General features: G+C 37.1%; 1 protein-coding gene across 4 annotated transcripts in view; it reads left to right on the top strand.

The window, feature by feature from the left end:
* The window catches only part of TENM3 (teneurin transmembrane protein 3), a 430195-nt gene that overhangs the window by 287519 nt on the left and 121367 nt on the right, over positions 1-21309 (top strand). For 2 of the 4 annotated variants that reach the window (XM_084286635.1, XM_084286633.1), the window contains 2 exons: positions 4009-4246; positions 9301-9393. In XM_084286635.1, the coding sequence (XP_084142761.1) occupies positions 4009-4246; positions 9301-9393 (331 nt within the window). The remainder of the gene's footprint in view (positions 1-4008; positions 4247-9300; positions 9394-21309) is intronic. The other 2 variants (XM_084286636.1, XM_084286634.1) reach the window with 1 other exon arrangement.

The raw sequence follows: 21309 nt of genomic DNA, 5'->3' as shown, positions 1-21309 counted from the left end.
TGACATGCATAATTATCTGATGTTGCCTTATGCAGCAAATACTTCAAAAATGTGTGGGGTTTTTTTGTTGTACCTGAACAACTTGAATGCGCATGCTGGTTGTTGGGCCAATTTACATTTGCTTCTTGCTGCAGAAATCTCTGTAAGATGAATGGGGTTGCTCTGCAGTCATTAAAGTCTAGACAGAACGTGAAAGCTATAATTAAAACTTCGCATTTTTAGACATAAGCCCACCTGTACCTGCTTAGTTTTGGAGTAAACCTGCCATTCCCATTGAGATTAAGTCAATGGGGAAAGCATTAAAAATCCAATTTAAAGCAAAGCAGTTGTAAGTTCCTGCAATAACTTGTTAGTATTTTAGCACAATTGTGTTTTATCAGATTTGAACACTGTTTTTTCCTGATACTTTCTAAGAAAGCAATTTCTAATAAGGGGTTTGCATTGAGGGCCCTGGCCAAGTCCCAGTACCATTCTTCTTCAGTAACCAAGGGAAGAACAGTTTCCAACAAACTGACAGATAGAGAAGAAGGAGGATCTCTGTACTGGCCATTGTAGCATGTGCAGAAGTATTTTTGCCAGTCTCTTGTGTTGCAGAGCTTCAAGCAAATATTCTGTCTCATGAAACTCCCACTGTCTTTATCAGTTCTTTAATTTAATTAGGAAAAGCATAAATCCAGTGTTTTTATGGCTGTGGCACTGATTTTGCAGGAGATCTGTAAGAACCGCTCCACATTGATGCCTCAGTTTCTCTGCAGGTACAACAGAGACACTTTCATTAACGTCACAGTGATGCCAATAGGCTTAGTTACTGCATGAGACTTTAATAGCTTTGTGTGAAAGCCGCAATACTACTGAAAGCAGTTCTTTAGCTAATAACTTCTTAAAAGAGGAATGTAAAAAAAAAAAACAACTGAATCGGGCTCAGGCTTAAGAACAGCATTCAAAACATGACTGGTGTGATGGTTGTCTCTTCATCACAAATCAGTGGCATAAGATTGACGTTTCTGTTTAGAAATTATGTGGCAATCAAAAGATCGGTAGATTCAGGAAATCTGGCAAGTGGAAGAAAAGATTGAAAGAGCAGTCCTGAGTGATCTCTCATTTCGAGTGACAGCGCAGGACTGAGGAAATTCAGAGGAATATAGATTTTAGCTCTATTGACTTACAGAAAAATCTAACCTTGTTAGGTTCAATTCTATCTATAGCTCTTATACAATTAGAAGAAGGATAAATCATTGCAGATTTTGCAGGTGCTTCCGATTGTTGTAGGCTGCAGATTCCCTGCCAGTTGATCTTGCCCTCAGACTCTAGGAAATGTCACTTAGCAGCGTGCTATGGAGAGAGATGGTGGCCTTCCAGGACATGTGGTCTTCACAAGCCTGCACTTGCTATGCTCTTCTACTTCACTTTTAGCCTGTGCCTTATTATTACAAGCCCATCCCTCCAACTCTGAAGGTATTTTATATGCTACTCTGTAATTTCAGTGTCAGCAATGGTTATATGTTATATAGCAGGAGGGCTTTGTAGGTTCATAGGAAGTATCTGGGGGAAAAACAGTGGCCCTGTGGGCTGAGGAGCAATCTCAATCCTCCAGCATGTAATCCATGTATTTTCTAGAGTTAAGCATTTACTTTGGGATGCATAAATATCATTTATTCTCCCTCTAACTCCCTGGTAGTTTGGCTGAAGGTCTGTCATCTACCTGAGACATGTCTGCACGCCTGCCTTCGTCCCCTTGCTCAACACTCTCCTCTGTGGAGGAGAACGTTAGTTTTGCTTTGTCTTGAGCAGAGAACGGTGCTAGATCTTTGGTACTAAGCTGTAATGAGAGAGAGAGATAAGAGAGTGGTTTTCAGCTGAGATTTTAAATGAGATGAGACATTAAAGAAGAGGGATGCCAGAATAATGATTCACATGGTAGGAAGTGCAGAGGAGGACGGTGTTGCACTGATCCTGGGAAACACTTCAACAAGTCTTGGCAGGTAGGAAAGTCAAAGGGGGGAATAAGACAGAGAAGTCAGGTCCCTGAAATAATTCTGATTGATTTATTTCTCTGATTAAAAACAAACAAATGAAAAGGATTTATTTTCACTTGTATTTTTTTTTCTTGTCTTGTAATTAATCATTTATACATACGTGTATATATTTATACATGTGCATGCATATTTACACAGACATGCATGTATATACATTTATATAAACACATGCACCTATGTATTTGTATATAATACAGGGCCACAGTTAATCCTGCACCAGCTCATAAATAGCTTGTAATCTAAATCAAATTTTAAGTAGACATGAGCATAAAATCTCTGCTAGTGTTAGTCTGTTCTGTTACCCTGTAGCTGACTTGTTGAAATGTGGGATTCAGCCACATGCAGCAGCACCCGTTGCGTCTGTGTTGGTAAAGACAAAGCCGATCAGTGGTGTCCTTCCCAGAAGATAATTTTTTGTGAATGTGTTAGGGTTTTGGTGCTGAAAACTTTATTGGCTGAGTAAATTATTTCTGTGCCGGATTCAGCATTGCTGTTGTTCATAACAGAAGTCATATGGACCACACAAGAAAGCTGGAAAGGGGAATGGGCTTCTTGGAAGTGATTCCAAAAGCTGAATTTTTTCTTTAAGTTTAGTATGGCTATTCATTAGCATGCCTAAATTTTCTTGTGTTCAAGACATGAGAAGTCACTCACTATAAACTTATTTTTATAATAGTCACCTGTAACATCTGTTATAACAGAAATATTTGTCCTGCATTCTCTGTACGGCTGTATTATTGGGTTGGTAACAATTTGCAGTTATAGGCAGTTGCAAACAGGGAATTGTTTATGAAGATCAAACAAGTAAATTAAAAACTACACAAAATAATTTATAGCACAAGTAAAGTGCACGCCCTGTATCTTCTGCTCCGCTGAAAAGTTTCATTTACATTATTAAGTATGTTTTACTGCAGTACTTTAGGAAAGAATAGATTGCAATTTGGATTCCATCTTGTTAGGTGTTACATTTTTAAGTGTCGTCAGTCATCTCTAAATCATTACAAATGAAGTGTCGAGGATTTTTTTATTTTGTGTTCATTGTGTTGTATGCCAAAGTTTGTCTTCTCTTTATGACTTATTACCTGCTGATTTTTACAGAACAGATTGATAAAACCTAACATTCTTGGGGGTACTTGATTGCGTGCTTTGTTGTTCTGAGGTTTTCTTTTTAAGCTTTATGAGTGTTATGTGCTTTGGTTAAGTCAAAAAATATTTCCTCTACTGTTTTGATGGCCTGAATCTCTGATCACCTGTGACGTACTCCAAAATGTATTTATATTGCATAGTGTGAAATTGGAAAATCTGTTCTGTGTGTGTTCTAATGGATGTGACGGTCATTAAGTATATGAGTCTTCTGACGTTGTAATCAGATGTGATTCAGTCTGTTAAATATCCATGAAGCAACATCTGCTTCACAGAGTGACCTTCTGCTAAAGAATACTTAGCATCTATTAGCAGATCATAGTGCAGATCTGCCTTATTTGAAATGCACTAAACTAGAGTAGTCTACTGCTGTTTAGCAACTAGCTTGTAATAATTTATTGCAGTTAAATAAAGCTTAAAAAACACCATTAAATAATTACAGGGATTATATGCTTTTCGAAAACCTTTGTGTTCTACTGAAATTACCCATTTAATTTCAGGGTTGGTTTGTTAAAAAAAGCTGAAATCTAAAGGCACATTAGGGGATCTGTCAGATGCTGTTTTCTGTAGGTGTTAATAAAACCAGATTAAAAAAAAAAAAAAAAAGAAACAAATTAAAACCAAAAGCAATTTTACCATCTGTTGTATATTAATTAGAACTTTGTGTATCAAGGGTAAACTCTCTCTTAGAGAATGTCACTGAATGTCTGCTAATAGAATACTACGCAAATATATTAGACGATAGGATTATATTGAATTTCACATTCTGCTTTGGTTGTAGCAACTGCTGAGACGGTGTATAACGAACTTTAATTTTCTTTCTTCTTAGAACAACCTCCAAATAACCAAGGCCAGTCGACCCTGCAGCCTTTGCCACCTTCTCACAAGCAACATTCAGCACAGCATCACCCATCCATCACCTCACTTAACAGAAACTCACTGACAAATAGGAGGAATCAGAGTCCGGCCCCGCCGGCTGCTTTGCCCGCCGAGCTGCAAACCACACCTGAGTCAGTCCAGCTGCAGGACAGCTGGGTCCTTGGCAGTAATGCGCCACTGGAAAGCAGGTAATTTCTTAGGTACTACTACAGACTGTGGCACTACTAAAGAAAACATTTAACTTGATGACAGATAGCTAGCAGCAGATCCTTCCCCTTATTCAGCAAACAAAGCTGAAAACTTTTCAGTACTATAAAATTCTGTCCTCTCTCCAAAATCCACAATGCCAGTCTTTTCCCTTACAATGTTTATTGCACAGTAATTGGACTCAGAGAGTGTATTATTTTTTGCAGATGAGCATTTTCATTCCTGTTCATAATCTGTGACTTTTGACTGTTTGAAGTAATTTCTTGCCTTGCTTGCCAAATATGTTATGTGTCAAATACATACTGCCATACAGATCAAATGTGAAAGAACTTCCAGTAATACTTTAACTCTAGCACTTAGTAGCTTTAAAGAAATACCCGTGTGAGGCTGGATGTTTTCTAAATTTGTCTAGGGTTTGGTGAGACAGAAGAACTCACTTAGTTCTGCTATAATGATAAATTTGTCCTCATTCTTTTTTGTCTGTTAGAATTGATAGCTGGCTCTAGGAAAGGAGCAGCTAATATAAAGGGTGACACAAACTTCTATAGATGCAGAATGATGTATGATGCAAAATGATCTATAAAAAAAATTATAGGACTTACTGGCACAGAGCTGAATTTACCTACAGTGATTAATTAATACTCATGTAACAGTCAATCAGCACTAATTTTTTTTATTAGCATTAGCCATAATATTCCAATTTAGTCATCAGACTAAACTATATTGAAGCTGACAGTAATTCTTGAAAATATTTATGAAATCAGTTCAGTCTTTGAATCCCTTTAGCAAACATTTTGTAGTGAAGTAAAGATAATTCAGTTGATTTTGACTACGTTAAAACATACGTGACCTTAAGAATCTTTATTAGGTAGTTTTGTCCCTCCACATGTTTCAGGTAACTCTTGTGTCAGGTTTGGGGAATGCCTATTCACTTTTTTTAGTTTTCTTAAATATTCCTGTATTGTTTATGAGGCTTGAACACTGTAGAGTAGGATTCCAATGAAGAGATTTCATCATCATATTCAGACAATTTAGTGCATTAGAGAAAAGGTTTTTTTAATAGAATAGGTAAATTTGTAGTGGGAAAGTGTACTAAGATGGTGAAGATTTACGGGATAGCTGGTGAATCTTCTGTAGATAGATAAGATCTTTGGTGTTTGCTTCCACTGCCATGTATGTTTTCTTTATGTCTATAAAGAAAAAACATAGTACTTGAATGAGAATGTGACTTCCAACCTGGATTATAAATTTTTTTGCCAATTATAAACTTCTCATCTTTTAAATGCTCCTGATGAGAAGCTAAGGGTATTTGAGTGTTCAGGTTTGGAACAGGTTTTGTACAGGAGCTGAAATGTGAAAATTTCACATTAAAACTGACAGAGCTCTACAGTAGTTTTTCTAATAGTCTCACTTGGTTGGAACTCTTGAGGTGAAGAACCCATCTTACTTGTCATTGATTTTTCCCTTTTTCGTTAAGGTTCCCTATTGAGTGTGATTCTTAGGCTCAGTTTCAACTATATTAACAACTTTTCGATAGGTTTCTTCCTTCATCCATTTCTCAGCCTACAAGAAAGTTTATTTCATCTTTGGCAATATTTTAGCTTATGCCCTACTAAGCTTTTTTATTTTTTATCGGACTTAGATGACTGACTGAGAGCTACAGAACGTGAACGTCAGCATATATGCACAGCTATCTTTCTATCTCTGTAGGCTCATGTTGGTGATGGGTGTCATAAAAATGAAATACAGCTTATTGTCGTGTATAGCTGGCTAGCGAATAGGCTGGTTTTGTACATAGGTGAGAGGGAAGTATTTGCAGAACCTGAGGGAGGCTTTAGTCCCTATTATTTTGCAGTAGTAATGGAGGTGACTTTCGAGATATATATTCTATAATAGATTGAGTTGTATATTTAATAGAATATTCTGTGATTTGGTTCTGCGTAGAGTTAATACTTTTGTGTAAAACATTGCTGTTACTCTGTAATTGGATGGACTGTAAGGTGATAGATTAATAAAATCCAATATCCAATAATATCCAAGTAAATTCCAGTTTATGTTTTTTTAAGTCTTTCCTTAAAATTTTGTGAAGTTCTAAAACCAAAACTTGGATTGCATGAGTGCATCTTGTATCTTTGATGCCATATTTCAAAGACAATGGGGTTATTCAGAAGTGGCAAAACTTGTCATCACTCTTTTGGGGCTAAATCAGATCTACCTTTAAAAAAAGGTAAGAAAAAGGAAGAAAGGAAGGAAAAAAGGAGGAAAAAAAAATAGGAAGCAAGAAATTATTTCCTGCACAATTCCTCTGATTTCTGGCAGAGTGTGGGACCTTTTCACTGGCATTTAATGGTCTTTACTATCTGTCACTTCCCCAACTTGCTGTGAGTTAGGTTCACCTGGAGAAGCTAGCGCCATGGAATAACAATAACTTAGATGAATAAAAAGCATGAATATATTGAATAACTTTACATTTTGTTCTTTGAATTACATGTTGGACAGCCAAAATCATGCAAATACATGCTAGGTATCCAAATCTTATAAATGACAACTAAGTAATTAAATGTTACTTATCTTTGGTCTTTAGGTTTTTATTCACCTACTAGCTTTAGTAATTTATTCTTGACCATCAGGATCATTACTTACATTAATGTCTTACCATTCTAGTAGGATCTAAACTACCGATATTTAAGAATACTTAGTAAATCACTTCTTTAAATTCTTTCTCTGTTAAATATTTGAATGTGCAGAATTTTTCTAATGCACAATCAATTACATATGCTAGAATTGAGCAGAGGAAGAGTATGTTAGAATTCATAAATTTGTTTATAAAAGCAAGCTGGTATCATCTCTTAGGCAATAATTTATTAATGTTAGGCACAGAATGTCTAAGATAAATTTGTCAGCAAGGGAAAATTTACATATTCTAGTCCAGGAATAAATCTCTGAGATTATTACGTAACTTTAGTCAGAGCCTATGCTGAATTTTATGTGTATCCAAGAAGAGCTTTGCTCTTCTATTATTTCATTTGCTATATAACATACCTAGTTTTCTGAAAGGAAGCTGTGTTTTATATGAAGGAGTGTGAATTTTTCATAGAAACAAACCAAAAAATTAAGATGTTTTTTCATAGTTTATACTGATACTGCATAGTCTTCTCTTACCCCTAACTTATACTTAAAAATAGAATTCATAGGAACATCACTGTGTTCAGTTACTGATCTACTAATTTTACCAAGAAGAAAGAGGGAAATGGCTGAAGAAATACTTGATGACTGGAAAGCAGTTCAGCATTTTGAAACATTCAGTTAAATTACTACACTATCTCAGAAGTGATACTGGCAAAACAACTCCTAGAATGTGTTACTTCAAAACAGTTCTGCAAGCTTGATCCAAACTTCATTTTAGGGCGTGAAGATTTTAGGAACTCCTAAAGTGTGATGAACACTGAACAACCATATGTCTTTATTGGGGTGGATTGCCAGTGACGCTAGCGCCTTCAGTATTGATTAAGGTGTGGAAAGGGTGTTGATAGTTTCCAGGGTAGTCTTAAATCAATTTGTGTAAAGGCTGATTGATTGTCTGCAAAAGCACTGTGTTGCTGGAGGTTAAAGTCTGCTCAAAGCAGCTATTTTTTTGCATTCCACCTACTAAAGCAGTGTCCAGTTTAATCAAATTCAAAATTGTTTCATTCTGTAAGTCCTCCTAGTTTTCACACATGGACTTGATTAAACATGTAACTTTTATTGAAAAGGGATGGTACAAAATAAAGGCACAAATGAGGGTGGAGTTCAAGGCCTGCTCTTCCAAAGACCCCAAGCATTGTTTTGGCTATGCCACATTGCTGGTCTGCGGATGGAGGAAATAGTTCTCCATTTCACATATGCTGTTGAGAGAAATAGTACATTTTTAAAGATCTGTGTGCAGTAATTCTGAGGACATACATACGCACAAGCTAGACGTGTTCATCAGGGCAAACAACTAGTACTGTTTTCAAAGTCTAAAGCTGAATGAATAAAAGTTATGTTTTCTTGTGGCATAGATTTCTTATGCAGTCAGGTGCTTATAAGCATCTGTATTTGAATCCTAGCACACTGGGCCCATATGCTTATAAGCTTCCCTTGGTGAGAATAGTCTGTTTCTTTAGATTTTTGCTTGGTCTCTCTGGCATCCTTCCAGCATATGAATCCCTTGCTGACGCCCTGAAGACTTGGAATTTGAGCACACTGTCTGTTTTGTCCCCTGTGTCTTAGGCAAGTACCAGTAGTCCAGATTTTGCACAGTATTTGCACAGTATTCCTTGAGGTAGTCATTTACCACTTCAGGGAGATGCAATTGTTGAAGCAAGCATGGACGCAAATTTAGGAAGAGTTCCCAAACCAATTCTTTTCCTTGTTTAGGTAGAGTAAGTAATGTACAGCTGTAAAAGAAGTAATAGTGCCTGGTTATATTTCTCCCCTTTTGTTTTCTTGCCTTTCCCTGAGAGAGCCGGAGTCTGTGGTGCTCCCTTTCCTTCCCCTGCTGCCGTACAGCATCATTTGCAGAACATGAAATCTCCACTCACTCTTGGTAGCCTGCCCTCTGCATATTTTATGTCTGACTGCCTGTGCCAGACAGCCAGCAAGAGACTGGCTTTTCTAGTCTCAGTTCTCTTTCACTGCTTTATCTCTGGTCCAGCCTCATCAAGTAAACATCTCCCACTGTGCACTCAAGTTCTGTTCTCAAGACTATCTTGCCAGCAGCAGCAGCCAGGAATTTTATTCAAGGTCTTGCACAGAAAGAAGAGATCACCAAAGGGTAGTGTCCACCTAATGGTAGCCTTGTAACACCATGTCTTCAAGTTACAGTCCAGCATGTAGCTCAAAAGACAGTACAGAAGGCAGATAAATACAGCATTAAAAATGCAGTGGCAGGTTCAGACATCCATGGGAAATGAAAGTTACTCAATAGAATGAGTGAATTCTGTTTTGGGGATCATCCCATTCTTTAATTTGAAATTGCTGCTCTAATTTCATCTTTTTGTATCTTTGTATGTAGAGAATTAGGAAATCAAGCAGTCCTTGCAAATGGTCATGACAACCTTATAGAGATGGATGTGTTTTCTCCAACATATCACGATAGCAGTTATGGGTATGTGACTCTAAGTGTTTGCATGATGCTAACTGTTGACACAGAAGACAAAATGAGTTTTTTTTAAGATGTCTGATTGCAGCGGTCAAAAAACATCTGGAACAGACTTCCTCATCTTTATGTCTTGTGTGGTTTTTTTTAATAATTTGCCATACTGACTCATAGTAAAGAATGGTTAACTTTGACTGCCAAATCTAGTTTGCTTTCACTTAAGAAGATAAGAGTGCAGTTGAGGTTGTATTAATTCTCTGTGGCCTGATTCTGCAAGCTGCTGCAAACTGTTTGCATGCTTATGCATTTGCCAGATCTGATCCTTAGTTTGTAATAATTTACTGTTCAGCAAATGTTTGTTTTAGAAATATTATGCCTTGTTATTGTAGCGTAAGGATTGACCAATCGAAGTTTAAAGAAATAAAATGTTACAGAATAAACAATTCTTACCAGTTTGGTATTTGAACTGTTAATAAATATAGATAGGTAGATATAGATCCTTATCATAAGAAAAAAGTTCCATATCTATTAATCTTTATCATTAATATCTGTCTTCAGTTTGAACTACAATTTGACTTTCTTTTTCCAAATCAGTATACTTGGTTTCTGATCTACAAAAAAAAAAAAAAAAAAAAGAAAAAACATGACTAAGCAGTATCATTTCTAGTGAATTCCAGCTTGTTAAAGAGCATAGTGTGATCAATTTCTGAAAAGAATTATTAATCGTAACTTTGCCTTTTTTTTTTTGTTAATAGTAGGGTGAAAATCAATACTTCATGTCCAAATTCTGTTTTGCTAATTGTAACTCTTTAAAGTATAAAAAGGATAAGATATTATTTGATTTAAATAAGAATATCTGCATCTGCCTGTTAATAACTCATTAATTTGTAAAATATATTGACGCTGTACATTGATCTGGTTCACGTTCCAAAATCTCTTAAACTTTCACTTAGCCACAAATTAAATCAGCAGCAGTAAGGGAGTTATGTGTTAAATTCAATTAGTTACTCATTTTCAGCAAACTCAAAGGTACTGCAGATACTTACCAGAAAACCATTTTCTTATTTTTTTAAAACAAGTAAGCATACTGTATTTAAAAAATATATGTATTACCATTCCCTGTAGATCATTTACCACAGAATACTGATTCAGATGCATAATTGCTGAAGCAAAGTTAATAGAAACGTTCCTGGTTTGTACTTTATATGTTTGTAATGGGACCACCAAATGCAGGTATTTTGGCAAATGGACTATGTTGTATGAATTTCCTTTTAGTCGATACTAGTTCAGGTAGTGGTGCAATGAAATTTATCTTGTTTGTAATCCCTTCATTTTTAAAATTATGCTAGCAGGGATCATTTCCTGGTGTGAAAGTTGTCCAGAGATAATAACACATCAGTTCCAAAGCATAATAGATTTGAGACTACGACATGCAATCAGCATGAAGATTCAGTTTATCAGCCTCACTAACATACTGAGTCACAGTTAGAATCATTATATATTTGTTTCTTTGTTTTCATGTTATGTGTTACATTACAAAATATTATTTTTCAGTTTGTAGGGTGTATGGAGAGGATATTAATCTAATGAATGTGACAATTTTAGTGTTAATAATGATAATAGGAAAAGACATTTTGCATAGAAACTCTAGTGATTCATATGTCTAGACCTTAGAAATAGTTGTTTATAGCTTTGAGAGATTTTTGCACAGTGCATTAATTATCATAAGACAGTTCGAAATCTCTAGTCTTTTAATGGTAAGTATTGTTGGCCTTACTTGATATGGCTATCCCTATCCCTAGTATCTAAATGTACCCTTGTATACATCCTGAGAAATCATGTTAGTTTGAAGTAAATAGCCTGTTTTTCTTTTATCTAACCTGAAAGTCTGAGTTATCGAGGTATCAGAATTTGAAAAAGGAGATTCAATATCTAGTGAATGATTGCATTTATATTTCTTACTGTTAAGCTTCCTAGCACTTTCTATCTCCTTATTTTCTGAAAGTTTCATTTTTCGCAGGGATAGGGTTTGAAAACCTGTTGTAGTGAAGAGGGAATTCTTTGCAATGATTGCAAAGACTGGGGATTTTTGTCATGGGTTGGCAAACATGTTCAGGAGAGCTCTGTTTAAAAGTGGCTAGGTTGTTACAAGGCCATAGTGAATTGAATTCAAGAGAGGAAGAAACCAGGAGTGCGGAGTGGAGGGAAGAAATCTGGACATAACTACATGACTGGGCACAAAAGGAGTAGGAGAAGCTGCACAAATGGTTAAGATGGAGTAGCCCAAAAGAAGAAACTACGAGTGCTTGGTTAGGCAAAGTAGGACTTAGATGAAATGCTAGGCTGTTAGGAACGGAATATCTAAGATGAAACCCAAGATTATTCCATGTTACTGCTTGTAAGTGCTTGAGAAACCTTTTCAAATAGTATGTACCTCAAAACCTATAGGACTAACTCAAAATTATGAGAAACCTTGGCTGCTGATACGTGCTCTACTAGGTGAGAAACCAGGAATAACCATACCAAAGACCTCGTATCTGTGATGGTGTAAGTCAATAAGAAATTTTTCAGTACAATCTCTGAAGTGTCAAATTTGCTTTAAAATATCAGAAGTTAAACAAACAAACAAACAAAAAACTTAAGTAAAAAAAAAAAAAGTCAAGACCATAAAGCAGATAACAAGTTACAGAGTCAAAAGCTAATCTCTTTCTACAGTTGCATGCCTGCAGTAGAGCCTACCATCCCAATCAGTGCAGCTCAAATTGAACCAGAAAAGAACTTTAACAGATTCTGGAAATTCTTTCCATCACATTCAGATAGGTATGAAAATGATACCAAATACCATGGCAAAGCAAAGACTGGATGACATTATACAGTCAGCATACAATATCTCAGTAAATGTAGGTTGTGCAGAGAGAAGTCCAGCTTCAGGAAAGCATCAGAGAAAATGAAAACTGTTTAAAAAAATACTGACATCCAGTCTGGACACAAGATGTAATCCTCTGCCTTACTGAGTCCCTGAATGGTGATCTCTCAAGTCTTTTTATAGATTTTGGTATTTTGCGTACAAAAGAGCATGCAAACGTAGTAAATAAGTTTTCACCAAGGAACAGTTAAGGACTGGAAAAAAGGAATGGTAGGTGCCTCACAGGTATTTGTACAGTTGGCAGTTTGGTGGTATTGGCTGTAAGACAGTGCTGTCACTGCAGTGGCATCAATCTGGCTGTCTGATTGACTGCTGGTAACGCAGTAGCGGCAGCACAGAGTTCAGCACAGGTTATCACAGACTCAGAATTGCAAGAGAACCACAGCTATGGACATCAATAAGTGAGCTAAGGATCACAAATCTATTATGATGGAAACTTCAGCACGTTTGTAGCTTGATGCAGAATCAGATCCTGTCAGCTGCTGACAGAGTAATAGTTCACTTCTTCAACTTCCCTCTGGTTTTAGTTCCTTTTAAAATGCCCAGTAGGTCAATCAGGTCTTTCTGCTGCAGACGAAATTTCAACCTTTGTTTCAACTTCTGAACTAAGTTTTGGGTAAATAATGCAGCTCTGAGTCTCTCTTTTTAATCACATGTGCTTTTTTTGGAATTGTCTCCATGTGCATTTTGAGGCATTTGCTGCAACTGAATCACATTATAGAATTGTAGAATAGCTTGGGTTGGAAGGGGCCTTAAAGCCCACCTAGTTCTAAGCCCCTGCCATAGGCAGGGACACCTCCCACCAGACCAGGTTGCCCAGGGCTTCATCCAACCTGGCCATGAAAACCTCCAGGGATGGGGCATCCACAGCTTCTCTGGGCAACCTGTGCCTGTGTCTCACCGCACTCTGAGAGAATTTTCTCCTAACATCTAATCTAAATTTCCCCTCTTTTAATTGAAAATTGTTCCCCCTTGTCCTATAATTATCTGTCCAAGTGAAAAGTTACTCTCCATCTTTTTTATGAATTTTTATGTATATATAAATAAATAATTGCTCTCTTTCAGCTTAGTAAAGACTGCAAGTGTAGTAAAAGGGATTGGATGAGTACAGTGGCCTGCCTTTCCTCTTTGATTTTCTCCCCGGGAAGCTTAACTTACTCAATATTCAAGAAAGGAGCTGGCCAAGATTAGAATACCTCGTTTCAGAGACCTCTCTCTCTCAGCTGCGATATGATTCCAGAAGAACAAGATGAAGAACTGTAATATAAATCCTTATGATTTATATTTATGATTATGATTATGACGTGAACATTTTCAGTTGTTACCGTAAAATTCAGATGTTTTCCTTTACCCTCTCTTCCTCTGGAGAGACGAGATCTGGAGCAGCACAAGCACTATCATTATCTAAAAATGCAGTAACGGGCTGTGAAGTCTGTTCCCTCCAATTGTTGCCTCCTTCCAAAGCGCATGTCAGTGACCAAGAATAACCAGGGCCATGTCACTACCTAGATGGAAGTCACTGTGAGTGCTAGACCTTTAAGACACCCAAAGCAAGCCTGTAAGGAGAACAGAGTCACTTGATATTTTTGAGCAATATATGAGTCTAGTTTCACTCTCTTCTATCAGGCAGGTAATGGGACTTTCCTACAGAGAAGAGTATGAGTAACTGAAACTGTGGCAGGTTTCTTGGTTTGCCCACCCAGCATCAGAAGTCATTCTTTGCATCAGTCTCCCCAGCTCACTTCCACAAAGTGCAGTTTAGCCCTGTTTGTTTCCCTTGCCCATCTTCACAGAGTGCAGCATAGCAGAGAGGAACACAAAAGAGCAGGCTCAGAACAGGCTGATTTAACTGGTTCTTTTGATCTGAGATATGTGTATCCGTATAACACTGAAGTGAACCCCTCTTTCTTGGGGGAGAGAGCTAGCAGCCCAAATTTTGAGGAACAATTAATAGGAATTTTACAAGTGCCATGTGCTTACTACAGCACTATATTCTTACTTATGCCACCAAGAAGGTAGGTAAAGTGCAAAGGAAGAGTTTTTGGGTGCAAGTCACCAGTGGCTTCCAAAGGAGATTGAGATACTGTCATGTCTGGATTGCTGCTGGAAGCTTCTGCTACGGATTGCTATGTCTGACTTCAGTCTTTCTCTAGCAGCAACCAGCAGCAGAGCAATAACCTGCCAGGGACCAGATGTGAAAGAACACAGAAGCAGCAAGGAGGGCACTTGCAGCCCTACTGTTTTTTTTTTTCAGTCTTTAGTTTGTGAAGAAAGTGGGTCCTCGGTGTAAACCCACCCAAATTCAAGCAGATGTTACCATATGTAAAGTATTTCTCTGAAACATTTGAATAAGCTGTTACAAGAGGCTTATCTCAGGTTCCCACAGACGTTTCCTCTGTTTTTGCATATGGGTAATAGCTTTCCTCTCTTTCTGCCTCTCTCCCAAACTTTGATCATCATTTGATCTGATGTGATCTTAGAGCTTTTTCCAGGATTATGGTAGCATTAATATTGGCTCCGAGGAAGCGGAAATTCACTTTTATCTCTTCCTAGGTATTTTTTTTTCCAATTCTTCACAGAAAATATAGTGAGACAAATTCACAGCATAATGTAGTTTCTGTGCTGGCTTGGATTGTGTTAAATGCAGCCGTTCTATGGAAGTCAGTCATAAGCCTGTGCTAAGGGCAAACACCACCAGCTACAAGGTTTCATCTCAGAAGAATGTTAACAGAAGATGAAGACAGGCATGAAGTGCTCACAGAGAAACAAAAATCCAATCCCTTTTGGAGCCTACTGGGAATGCTGATCTCATGCATCAGTGACCTAGAGTTCGTATGAGACCTAGCCAGTAATTTCTGTTATCTCTTTTACATCTTCCCTGTAACGTCAGTTGGTGGAGATTAATCTTCTCGTTCCATCTGCTTCTTCAACTCAGTGCAAGGAATCAGATTTATTGACGTGATCTATCCATTAGTGAGCCAGGCAGAGCTCTCTAATGTCACGTGGCAGGTGAGGGTCATGGTCTCACTCAGGGAACCCAGTTCAATCCAGCATGAGTAGGATCAGACAAGACTTAGAACACACCAGCCAGTAGATGCAGTGCAGTGACTGTGATCTTGGACCACTGTTTTTTTCCACTGTTAATGGTTTTCTGCTGATTCTGACAGCTAATGTATCTGGTATGTTTTTCGTAAACAAAGAGCAAGCATGATAATCCATTCCAGGGAGGGAGAAAATCAGCTGGTTTGGATTAAGGAAAGTCAGGGAGAGAGAAACACAAAAACTTACATAACAGAGCTTGGACCAAGCTAAAATATCTGCAGCTAGATGTAGCCATGCTCTCCTGAGTCAATTCATTAAGACTGACTGATTTCTTTGTATGGAAATGGCAAAGAAAATGATAGGTCTTCAGAGAGATAGACACCTGCTATCTCTGCATATGTCAGCAAGGAAGCATTTGAGATAGAGAATGAGAGCTCCCACACCTCAGAAGTATCTTCTGTCTAACTTCAGTGCCCCTTTAGACCACCAGAAAAATAACAAGATATGCTGTAGGTACCTTTATGTCTTGCTAGCTTACCTCAACTTCACAGTGCTGCCAAGGTGTTATAGAAGGTGCTACTACACTTCTGAAAAGCAGAATTAATGATTGTTGCTGTGTCCAGAAAGATGAATTTTGAATTAGGACCATTTTTAGACAAAACATGCTATTTTGCTTTTTGTTCAGGTTAGCAGTCATCACAGATGTATTCAGTACAAAAGAGATTAATTACAGTTTCTATTCTAATGAGCTTAGCAATACCATTACATGAAACGTCAAAATCAAGCCATTAGGAGTACTGTCACTTTCTGAGCAGCAAAGTTGTGTCTCTTGAAGTACTAGTCCTGAAATGTACATATATCACCAAAACATAAATCCACTAAAATTTACATTTCTCTCAACCCGTGTTCACTTGAAGTAGATTCAACAGAAGTTTTTTCTACCTCTTGAGGATATCAGAATATGATTGATGTGTTCCTAATTTTAGATGTCAAATGTGTAGATATACTGCATCATGCCTCAGAGTGAATCCAGTGTAACAGATTGAGAACCTCAGCAGAACAGATAAGAACATTTACCTTGACTCGCTTACAAATTTCTTTCTTCATATAATAATGTCCATATATTCAACGCTCCTTAGAGGCAAATTGATAATTTTTAATAGAGTGAGATACTGGCTCACTCACTAGAGTGTGATTTGAGTTGGTTTTTGAGGGTAGATAAACCTGTGCTCCACAGTATGAAAATTGGTCTGCTCATTTCATAAAGCAGGTAAACTGTGATTACGGAAGGCAGAATGGTACTGCCGTGGCTGATAAGGCAAACTGCAGTAAGCTTGTGGTCCAACAGCGAGCTCTCCTGCTGGCAATAGCAAGTATGTCCAGGTTTTTTCTCAAATAGCAAGGAGAACAAATGAGTCAAATTTATTAGATTAGTGGACTCCCACAAAATAAAATTTCAGAGACTCACAGATATGCTTACATAGCTGAAGGTCTTTTGGTACCTAAGGGTAAAAGAACCAAATACAAAAAAAAAAAAAAACCCATATGTTAGGGGCAGGTTTTCTTTTCACTTTTGTCTCTCCACAAGTCAGTTTCTGTTCAGTTGTCTTCTGAATGCCAATTTTGCTATATTCTGCACCAGAACAACAGGTATCTGAACATAGTCTTCCTCCACTCCACAGTTGTCTTTGCCTGACCCATAACGAACCTAAATCTTGATTTTTCTTCTTTTTTTATTTGCTTTAAGCAATTATTTTTTAATGCATTTGCATGTTTTACCCTAGAAATAAAATGAATCAAAGAGTAGTTTTATGAAGATGTTGTCATTATATACTGCAGGGCAAACAGTACATACTCATTATATGAGAACAAGGAAACAATTGGTTGAATTTAAATTGAAATAGATAGAAGAAAACACATTTTGACACAACGCGTGTTCAGCCTACAGAACTGAATGCCACAAGATATCTGTGAAACCTGAGTTGTGAACTGTTAGAGAATAAGTAGTCTGGAAGACTTTCAGTTTTTCATTTTGCACTGGCCACTTTTAGACAAGATACTGTCCCTGGTGATCCACCCAGCTGTGGTAATGTCTCTTTCTGCCTATTTGGTTACAGTTAACAGTTATATGTGCAAAATCTGTGTTTCTCTATCAAATACGATTATCTTTACAAATTTTTGGAACAAACTAACGTGCTCATTGTACCACCTGTGTTTACTGGAATCTTTCCCTTACACTGTTTTGTTTTGTTGTTTTGTTTTGATTATTACTTTTTTTTTTAAAAAAAAAAAAAAAAAAAAGAGATCTTCAAAATCTCAGGTCAAGGAGAATTTCTAAGAAATTACAGATTTTCTTCCTCAGCGATCTTCCTATCATGGTCTGTAAGAATCTGAAGAGCCACATAAAATTTACACCATCATGGAAATGATAAAATAGACAACATTTTAGGCAGTGTAGAAGACATTACTGTAAGAAAACCTCAGTCTGTGTTGATATCCTATGTGCCAAGGCATTATGAAATACGTTACTGACCTTCGTGGAGTCTCTCTATGCAGAAGTGCAACCAAACTGATAGAGTTTGTTTGCTCCAGATTCTTCAGGTGCTGGTAGTACACAACAGTACACAAGGTGTACTGTTTGGAAGGGAACATGTACATTTGGAAGGGAAAGATATGGTTTTTTAAACACATTTATTCTAAATACAGTTTTATTCTGGGTCGAGGGTATTGTAGCATTTAAGATGAGGAGGACAGCAGTGTCTGGTCACTGTCATAATCTGCATCACAGAAAAATAACAGTGGCTTCCTTCCAGTCTCACTTTGAAAAACATGACAAAACCTGATAAAACACGATTCATGTTCTGACGTACTTAGAAGTGTTCAACAGAATTTTGCTGAGCCTTCTTCACGTTTCCTTTTTTAGAATGAATTTTGTAATAGAGTCCTGTGTAACTTGTAGTATGTCATGACATATTTGCCATGGGATTTTGCACTCTCTTCGTGGGGTTGTGCTGTATGACCTATTCTAAAACAAAACTAAAATGCTGCTAAGAAAGTTGTTGGAAATGGTAAGATAGTCTTCAAACATCTGCAAAGCATTCTGTATACAATGCCTAAAACCAGAGAAATCGCAGCTACAAATCACCTTTGCTAAAATCTACAAATCAGTATAAGCTAAAAAAAAAAAAAAAAAAAAAAAAAAGTCACGTATCTAGTGTAGATGTTATATTATGGATGTTAAAAATGTTCAATAATTGTATAAACTTTTAGACCAACGTCTTTAAAAGTAACGTAGAACAGTCCTTTTTGTTTTGTGATACTTTATTAATGTAATAATTGTGCCTCTGGTGGTCTGGACTTCAGGGACTTCCAGACACTTTTACATAATACTGCATTCATTAATGCGCAGTATCAATTTTTTTTCTAAACTGAGGTGGAAAGATTTTGTCACGGATATTTTTGTAAGGGAAGTTATTCTAAATTGCATTTGCGTTGCTGGACACTGGGCTACCTTCTATCAAAACTATTTGGGTTTGTGGTCTGAGCCTTACTGTCCTTGAATGTTTTTGTAATCTATCTCCATTTCTCAAAAGACACAGTTTTCAGTTAACTTAATCTTTCTGCCCAACTCCTGTTTTTTTTATCACTTTTTTCCCATCCTGCTTTCCCATTTACTGAATTTAGTAGAGGTTACTTCAATTTTATTTTCCACAGAGGAAGTGGCAGCAGTGAAGAAATCTTATTTGGTATGAATCCTCACCCTGAGCTTGAGGAGGAAAAAAAAAAATCATCTGGATGGCAGCAGGTGCACACCAGCCCCTGATACACAGAGAGTATGAAGTTCAATTAAAAGGATGATTGTTTTATTGTTATTCACAAGTTTTCTAACTTGACTTCTTACTTGACTTACTTTTCTTACTTGACTTCTTTGGGTTTTGCTACTTTATTTCTGTCTTACCTTTCAAAAGAGGAAAGGTAGGCGCAATGCCTGCCATTCGTGAAATAAGGTGACTTCCTCGCTGCCTTTGCAAGCAAGGATTCGTTTTATGACATAACTTTCCATTTTACCATCAAGCTGTAGTTCAGAACTGCTAGGTACTAAATTCTTTCCACCTAAAATTTTAAGATTAGCTGCACTTTTTAACAGAAATGTACATTGAATTAGCAGACAGAAGTATATTTTGAATAAACATAAAAGTAGAAGATTATTTGCTTTAAAAATGAATTGATTTACATGATAACAGAACTAGCTTGTCTTGTAAAATATTACCACGGTTCAATGGAATTTTTTACTCTGAAGCTTTAATAAAATATTTAAAGTGCTACTTACACGAAGATCTAGCAAGTGCTTGTTAAATGATCAATTTTGAATGGAAGATACACTATTACAGATGCTATAAGCTCCCTATGAGAGGAAAAGTAGTGTAATTGCTGGTAAATCAGTGCCTGGTCAAATAGTGCAAACAGTTTAGGCTTTAGAAAATAGCTACTCAAGTACCATGGTTTGAAAAGACAAGATAAATGGATATATAGATAATTAAAATCATTTGTGGATAGATTATATTTCAAGAGCACAAAGAAGTACGGCATTATCTGGAAGCAGCCTGGATTTGTTGTCAGATACCGTATCCTTCTGCTCATCTCATAGGAACGCTGTTTGGCATGGCTCAGAGAGGCAGACAAGATGTGCAGGCCTGATAGCATTGCACTTTAAATACTGATCACTGAGTTAATGTAGCAGGAGAGTCTCTGACAACTTTGTTAGTAACTTCACTCATTAGAAATAGAGAGATCCAAACAAATTTTCTTAACCCAGAGGAAGATGCCAGGCAGGTTTTTTTGTCATTATTTTACTCTCTCCGTATTTTTTCCCCCAGCAGCCTCCAGCCAGTCGGTACAACCACTCTGGCATTGTATTAATGTGATTCAAAGCAAGGGAGGAATAGCTTGAAGTGAGGAGTCGTGCTGCGTGCTGCCTAAGACTGCACACTGCTGAATTCACATATAAAAGTTACAATTTTCTTTCATTGCCTTGATGCCTGAGGTGGACTGTCAGAACTGTGACAGCTCACACCACCACAGATATGCGGCCATCTCCCAGGTTTATCTACGGGATTAACTCCTCAAAGGCTTTGAGAATGTGGATTACAGTCTCTGGTAGGCTGTGCTGTACCAAAGCCAACATCTCAGCTCTCACTTTCTCAGAGAAAAAAGAAGAAAAAAGATCAGAGGCTGACTGTTTTGTTGCATTATTTTGTTAAAGCGTAGACTGTATGGAGTTCCGTTCAAGTGCTTGTATAATGCGAGTTTCCATTTTTGGTCTGTTGAGCAAAACAGTGAGACAGGGGGATGTTGGTCAGGCAGCTTCTTCTTTTTAACGTGATAGCTGATATTTAGGAGTATTATTATATCTGCTGTGTGGCTTTCCTTCAGTCCCCAAAAGCAGTATTCATTATGCACTGAGAAGGAAATAGCCTTCTTTGTTTGTTGTTATCTTGAGATCCATGTAGATATACCTGGAGATATCATTTACTGTGTGTAGCCAGAAATTAAAGAGCAGTAAAGGTCAAGTGGATAAGACGCTTTATCAGAGCTTAATGAATCTACATGCTTCTGTGTATCCGTAAGATTAAAGTAACAATGTTCCAAGTTAAAACATTTTTTATATTGGTCTAAGTGTTTTTATTTTGGTGTTTGCTACATAGAAAATGTCACAACTTTTAATGAAATAGTGTCTTAGAGAGGATTTAAACCACGAGGGCATTGTCTTTTGAAATCGTTAATAATCCTCCAGGCTCAGAAGCTAAGAAAAACTTGGATGTGCTGTTTTGCATCAGTAGATCTAGTATATATCCATCTGTTGCTACTGCCAGCAAGTTTCAGGTTGTTTAAAGCGAAGAAAACTGCATACAGTATATTTCATGGGATTGTGTTTGTGATGCATATATTTTCAAGGA

This window comes from Netta rufina (assembly GCF_964035555.1).
Source record: "Netta rufina genome assembly, chromosome: 4".
NCBI lineage: Eukaryota > Metazoa > Chordata > Aves > Anseriformes > Anatidae > Netta > Netta rufina.
This window is presented reverse-complemented; position numbering and strand designations above follow the sequence as displayed.